Source organism: Triticum aestivum, chromosome 5B (genome assembly GCF_018294505.1).
Source record: "Triticum aestivum cultivar Chinese Spring chromosome 5B, IWGSC CS RefSeq v2.1, whole genome shotgun sequence".
NCBI classification, from domain to species: domain Eukaryota; kingdom Viridiplantae; phylum Streptophyta; class Magnoliopsida; order Poales; family Poaceae; genus Triticum; species Triticum aestivum.
Window position 1 is genome coordinate 576,347,767 of NC_057807.1, and position 7,376 is coordinate 576,355,142.

Below are 7,376 nucleotides of genomic sequence, written 5' to 3' on the forward strand. Positions count from 1 at the left end.
CCACGGTAATTTGTGAGTTTTTGGGGTGTACAACACTTGATCAATTTTAAACATGGATGCATTTTTATTTATTGCACATCATGGTATTTTTAGATGAGGTACAAAATACCAGATTTTAAAACTTTGCAGTGTGTGACACAAAAAATGAGCTTTTTCTTTGGCCATACGTGGATGGGGGGAGGGGATTCACAAGGAGGGTTCCTCCAGCTAATGTTTTCGTTCGCTCCCTCCATCCATCCCCAGGGAACGAGTGGGCGAAACTTGTATGAGATCTCACATTTAGGTGAGATCATGAGATCAACCCTAAAAATATATATTTAGACATTTCAAAAATAATCTATAATTATTTAACAACATTCATGTGAGGTATTTCTACAACTTCGAAAAAATTCAGCTGAAAACTTGATGTACATTAGACATTCAAAAAATATAAATGAATGTGAGTAGTGGCAGCTTTGGGTGAATGGTACTTTGACACTATTTACATCAGATTTTATCTTTTTGTTTCCATTAATGTAAGTCGAAATAGGGAGCTGAATCTTTTTGAGATTGTACATCAAACATTGATGTATGTCTACAAAGAGTTTGAAAATGTTTGAACATGTATTTTCTTTTGAAAAAATCGATCTCATTAATCTCACCTAATGTGAGATCTCACATTGTTCCCGGGAACAAGTCGTGCTCTGGGTTCCTCCCCAGTTGCCGTCGGCAAGATATTGCGGTCCTCATCTTTATGTGAATAACATCTGATTAGCACTAGGCAACCATTGACAAGCCCCTTACCGGGCAGGCTAGTTTGGTCATATCTTTCCGGTCCATTTCTTGTCTGAGCTCAGATCATGTCATCATGACAGCAAAAGATGACCACCCAGGGTTAAGCAAAAGCTCCGACCCCTCCCACAGTCACCGAACCGGTCGGGTGGTTCCATGGGCTCTGGCTCGCGCATGCGCCAATGCCAGCGCGCCACCTGCCTTCCTCACAGTGCGAGAACACTACAAACTGATCACTCAGTGTCACATCCAGCTTGCTCTGCCGCCACCAGTAGATTTACTGTGCATTGTGAAAAATGCAGGGAGCTTTCTGTGCGGTGATCATCCTCGGGGAGAACGCCGACTAACAGCGACGACAGCGACGGTTACCCCCGGGTGTGGTCGACGGTGCGAGCCAACAAGGCCAAGCGTTGGGCGGGCCGTGTTGTGTGTGCCGCTGCCTTTCCACGCCCCTTTTCAGCTTCTAGCTTCTTCTGCCCGGCTTCTTCTTCCCAGCGGCAAGTCTCCTCCCCTCCGGATGAGCCAGGTGACGGACGCATATATAGGTGCGTATTCATTCACACCGCCTCCCCCTCCCCCTCCCCGCATCCAATTCCCTCACTCCACCGCCGCTCCTTCTCGGCCCTTCCCCGCCTCCTCGCATTGCAGGGAGGAGACTCAATCAAGGTGATGCACATCGTTATCTCTCTCTCTCTCTCGCAATCAGAAGCATGCATTTGATTTAGGACTGCGTGTGGATGATTGGTTGATTTGATTGTGCCATGCCGAACCTTGTTGATGGCGGAAGCGTGTGCTTTCACCAATTAATTCCGTTTCTTTTTGGAGTGTGTTCTACGCTTCGAACTACCCTTTCTTCTCATCAATTGTTTCCCTCTTTTGTGCCTAGCGAATAGCGTGAACCGGTTGCGATCGGCAGTTGGTTTGGTCGATCGGTCCCCTCTCTTGCTCTGCTCGCGTGAAATTGATGCGCCTCTGTTTCATTTTCTACAACTCTGTTCTGCGAAGGAAGAGGTGGATGTGGAAAATTTTGGCTGGAATTCTGAGAGGTGTGCGTGTGTGTGTGGAGTGCAGATGCCGACCATCATCATCAAGGTGGACCTGGATTGCGCCCGCTGCCACCGCAAGATCGAGAGGGTGCTCGACAGGATCAGAGGTGCGTGCTTCGCTCGCGCGTCCTCTCTCCTCCGATCAGAAGCTGTTCGTGTCGGCGTTAGTTTTGAGCCTGATGGTATTCTTGCGTGCAGAGAAGGGCGAGTTCGTCATCGACGACATCGAGTACGATGAGAAGAACAACAAGGTGATCGTGAAGGGCCCCTTCGACGCCGACAAGCTCTCCGACAAGCTCTGCTGTAAGGCCTGCAAGATCATCAAGGAGATCGAGATCGTCGAGCCGCCGCCGCCGCCGCCGCCGGAGGAGCCCAAGAAAGAGGCGCCCGCGCCCCCGCCGCCGGAGCCGGAGGTCGTGGTGCCGCCGCCGCCAGCGGTCGTCGAGGAGCCCAAGTGCCCCGAGCCGGCACCGGAGCCGCCCAAGGAGGAGCCGCCAAAGGAGGAGCCGCCGAAGGAGGAGCCTGCGCCCCCGCCCAAGAAGGAGGAGCCCGCGCCCCCGCCGCCCAAGGTCGTGGAGATACCGTACCCGTGGCCGTACCCCTACCCGTACCCGGCGTGGCCATCGGACTGCTGCTGCCACCACGGCCATGGCGGCTGCCACTGCTGCTCCTGCAAGCAAGAGCCCGCGCCGGCGCCGGCGCCCGAGCCGCCCCAGTTCAACATCTACCCGCAGTACCCGCCGTACCCGCCGTACCCGCAGCAGCCGGCGTACCCGTGCGGCGGCTACAAGATCGTCTGCGAGGAGGACCCCTCCTACGCCTGCGCCATCATGTGATCGATCAATCAGTACTAGTACGTGGTACACTCCGTCCCCGTTCCCACCACCAGCTCCGTCGCGTTGCTACGTTGCCGCCATTAATTCGGTCGTCCCGTATAAGCACCGTACAGATACGATGATAAACTCTTCGCGTACACACGCGCCACATATACACCTACTCTCCACACCCTCACTGTTTATTTCCCCTGTGATTAGTAGAAGCCAGAATAAAATACATACCCAAATGCATTCATGCGGTACTACGTATACTACTACTACTAGAAACTAAGGAGGATCCGAGATCGATCATCAGTGTCCGTCGTCTCATTGTCAGCACCCCACTTTTATCAAATTATTAGTATGTGCTGCTGTGACATCTTGTCACTTTAAATTATGTATTACTATGTATGCTGCACTCTGATCTGATGGAGTTGTGCTGGGCTTCATTATCCTCACCAGCTTTACTTTGTTGCAATGCCTGCGTCTGTGTCCCCAGGAGGGAGAGTGATTATGCAGCCATGCTTTCTCGTGTATTATTTATTGTTCTGTGTATGTAAAGATGGGGCGAAAAGACACGGTTGATGGGTACGGACGGGATTGCGTCGAGGAGCGTCATCAGGAGGGCGTGATTAGGCGCGCACGTAACGCTGAGGCGATCACTGATCGGGACGGGAGGAGGTGTTAAAGCGAGCGGGGTGGATGATGTGTCGCCCGCGTGGCCTCAGACGGTGGTGGGTGACATAGAGGATGCATGAACAGATGGAGGCCAAGCAAACCGCGTGCGACGTGTGGCTGGCTGTGTCGAGTTCACACGAAAACAGAGGCCATGCAAACAGAAGGCAGGGGATGTGTGTATGTGTGTGTGTCTCTTTGGCTCTTCGTTCAGCTAGCTACCTAGCTGGGGGCAATTTTTCTTCCAGAGGGTTCAAATTCAGCGGAAAGTGAGCTCACCTCTCGAGTTCACCGTTGTTTGTTTCGTGAGGCGGAGAATCAGAAGTCACATCCACCTCGCGAGGACAAATTGGTTCTTCTGGTATGCATGGTACCCTTTCTTCTTCCTTGCCCTCGAATTGCCGGGAAGGGAGACGGAGGACCCACGGCCATTTCCGGCTACAGCCTGAGAGCAAGTATACTAGTACCTAGTCAGCCGGCTGTAGCGTGTTCCACCTCAGGCCTTGTTCGTTTACTCCCTCCCCCGCGAGGTTTGCGGCCCAACCCCCGTGGATCGACGAGGATTACCCCCGCCGGGGTGTAACCCCGGCCCGTCCGTTAATGCGTGTTCGTTTAAGTCCAGCGTGGGTCAATCCCCCGATCGAAACCCCTCCAGTCTTCGCAAAACAGATGGGGAAAAAATAATCGTCTCCCCACCCGTGGAACGAAACCCCGAGTGACCCGGAGGCGGACTCTCGCAGGCGACGCGACCAAAGCGAACTCGCCGGCCGCGGCGACGATATCGCCGTGATCCAGGATCCCACCCAGTAAGCTCCTCTCCTCCTCCTCGGACTCCCCTCTCCTCGTCCTGAGTACTCGATTGATTGATATGTGCTGCTGGGAGGGGTTAACCGAATGTGATTTGTTGAGGTAGGGGTTCAGGGAATTTAGGAGTTTAATCCCTATAGGGATTGGGTGACAGCGTGAGGATCACCCAACCCCTGGGTGGATTGAATCCCCTAGGGGGTTGCTCCCCTGACTACCGAACAAGGCCTCAGCAAAGTCCTACGTGGAGCAGTGATAAATGAAGAGAGAGACTTGAGCGGGCGCTTGATGTACAGCCGGGCTATATCACAGTAAACGAGATAGTAAAGTCTGCATGCAGCCCGTGAGTGAGTTTGTAGCTGGCGTTTTACTCCCTACACCAATCGTGTGTGTTTTTCTGCCTCCCCTCACTGTTAATCATCTAATGTTGTAGCCAAGCTAATAGCCAGCCTATTATGGCCTTCTTTGGATTGGAGGATTTTTACAGGATTTTCATGGGTATTAATCCTCAGGATTGTTTCCTATGAAACGCATTTGAAGCAAAGGATTGGGCCATTAAAATTCCTCAGGATTGGGTTTTCAAGGTGCTGATTTCAAAGGAATTTACACATGAGGTCTGACCTCTGGAAAAAATCCACAGGATTGGCTATGTCATGGCAATCAAATCCTTCATTTTTCCTATTCCTTTGTTTTGCAAATCCTGTGATCCAAAGAAGCCCTATATAAGCTAACTTTTTACAAAGACTTTAGATGACATGAAACAACTATATAGCCAACAGCAGGCTCTTCTATTAGCCATGCTCTGAGAGGTGAAAGGAAAGGAGGAGGCGTTGGGCGGGGTTGGTCGTAGGCTCGTAGCGGGCGGTGGGTTAGACTGTCCACGGCGACGTCGCCGTCGCCTGTATCTCCTCTCGGGGGTCCTGTCCTCCTCAGCTCGGCACGGTTGTGCCTACCGGAGGACGGAACGGAACGGGACGAGAGAGTGGGCGGAGATATGCACGATCCCGATGGCTTTCTCTGCCCGGCCCCCAGCGGAGTCAGACGGCGATCGGGACGGGCCACCGACATCGGCACTACCACCCCTCCTCTCGTTTGTGCGGATCCTGCGCCGTGGGCCTTGGAATTGTTATCTTCTCTCGTGCTTCAGTCTCATGGGCCTTCTTGAGCGAATTCCACCTCTGCTGTTACGCTTGTCAATTGTCATCCCTAAAAAAAAAAAAAAAAAATGTCTCAAAAAAAAAATCCCTAAAAAAAAACGTACTTCACCCTCGATGCGATCAACTCGCTCCTGCCCTAGATCAGTATTTTCTCCGTGATGTTCGAACCTCTAGCCTTGTCAACGGTCGCGCATGAATCTTGCAGAAATCATGGGAGTTATTACAGAGACCCACTCACTACCCGACCCAAACCACCAGACAGCGTATAGTTGTCACCTCTGACTCTGATTGCGCGAGGCGTCCTGCCCTTTTTGCGCTTGACCAGATGACAGTGCGGGTTTAGTACTCCCCCACGTTACGTACCCAGGCGATGTGATCTGTTATCGCGAGGCCGGCCGGCCGTTGAGACGTCGTGTCGGATGGCCCCAAAGGCCGAAACGCTTACGTGCGGAGCACTGTGGCTTCCTCTCTATGGTCCAGTGGAGTGCAGTGCAGTAAAGCAGCCCCCGCCAAGTCGCAAATCCTATCGTGATTCTCGTCTTGTAGCTTGATCAGCTGAGCTCCCCGTCTTGGCAAGTTGCGGCCCGCTGCTGACCCCGACCTGTGCCATTAGGGGCCACGTACACTGTCGGTGTTTAACTGGATAAGCCTGGACAGGACACTGCACATTAGTGCGGTCGTGCTCCACCCAACGAAGAGAAATTACCGTCCGGTGGCGTCAGATGAGCAGCTGGAGGCTGGAGCAGGATTTCTGTCCCATTGGCTGCTCTCCGCGAGAGGCGCTCCTGACGACACACACGAAGATGTTCCACCAGACAGTACCACCGACGCTATCAGCCTATCGCTGGGTCTATCTCACCACAACAACTTACATACATTTTTCTTTCTGAAAGGAAAGTCTCTTGGCAGTTTATTGCAAGCTTAACAAAATTACATCATTCAGTACATATGGTAGCAGAAAGCTAGGTGGATCATCATCCCACCAGTACATTACTTTGGAAAGAATGGAAAGCTATAGGTGGCAGGTTTAGATGTGTTGTGTTCTCTGTTTGGGCCCATCATCCTCTGTCTCCATGCTTTGGGTACCATGCTAGTATCTTCTTGCATTTGTGTTATGTATCGTGCCATTTCTCGTACTTATTCTCCTCTTTTCTATCAATAAAATGATACACAAGCTTTGCATATTCGCAGTAAAAAATACATCATTTTGGACATATGCATGTCTAGCTAAAACATGTGCCAAGATGTTTGCTTCCCTGGAGCAATGCCTGAATTGAATCGACGATATTTCATGTGCATGTTGGAAAGCATTGCTCGTGGGTTTCCATCAACGGAATAAAAGCAGGACATGATGTTAGTGCGGTCGAGCTCCATCCTAAGAATTACGGTTAGGTGGCGTGAGGTGAGCAACAGGAGCCGCACATGTTCCGACTCGATTAAGTCGGTGGTTTGGAATTTTTAGGCGTTGTCGAAGCTTATATTTTTTGCGTGGCTCATCATTCAAGAGCGTATGTGGACGACATACCGGTTCCAACATCGAGGGTGGTCAAATCTTGGCCTGTGTGAATTATGCAAAAAGGAACCAAGATAGTGGCACATATATTGTTCATGTGTAGATACACAAGAGACATCTGGAGCGACATCAAAAGATGGATAGGGCTGTACCAAGTGGATATTGATGGGTGGGGCAGCTTAGTTAAAGAATGAACCGCACGAGGAAGGCTTTAGCTTCTCTAGTTATGTTTGTACCTTGGGAGATAAGGTGTGAGGGGAATGCTAGTGTTTTTAGGAATGTTCCGTCGATGCCGGGCTCCATTACGACCAAGGTTAGGTTGAGGGCATGCTTTCGGGGATGGCGAGTGTGAACCACTTGAGTTCTTTGGTGCCGCGAGAGTAGAAATGTTTGTACCCAGAATGCCATGTTTTTCTTTGAACTACTCTCTTTGTAATTCTCTTAAATTCTTCTTAATTAATGAAATGTGATAAAGTTTTGGCCTCCGTTTTTAAACAAGATATTGTGTACCATCAGCTACTGTCTGCAAGAAGTAGTTGCTGGCGACCCACACGAGATGATCCACCAGAGACAGGACCACCGACGCGATCACTGG

The 7,376-nt window shown here is 51.1% G+C and overlaps 1 protein-coding gene across 1 annotated transcript; it reads left to right on the forward strand.

The window, feature by feature from the left end:
- The first annotated feature begins 1,213 nt into the window (after positions 1 to 1,213).
- Positions 1,214 to 3,110, forward strand: LOC123113345 (protein PYRICULARIA ORYZAE RESISTANCE 21). Its single transcript, XM_044534557.1, has 3 exons — positions 1,214 to 1,437; positions 1,843 to 1,924; positions 2,016 to 3,110. The coding sequence occupies exons 2-3, from the start codon at positions 1,843 to 1,845 to the stop codon at positions 2,651 to 2,653; spliced, it is 720 nt and encodes a 239-aa protein (XP_044390492.1). The 5' UTR covers positions 1,214 to 1,437; the 3' UTR covers positions 2,654 to 3,110.
- The last annotated feature ends 4,266 nt before the right edge of the window (positions 3,111 to 7,376 follow it).

Coding starts and splice junctions, on each gene's coding strand:
- LOC123113345 (XM_044534557.1), top strand. CDS start 1,843: ATGCCGACCATCATCATCAAGGTGGACCTGGATTGCGCCCGCTGCCAC. Junction 1,925..2,015: donor GGTGCTCGACAGGATCAGAG/GTGCGTGCTTCG, acceptor TCTTGCGTGCAG/AGAAGGGCGAGTTCGTCATC.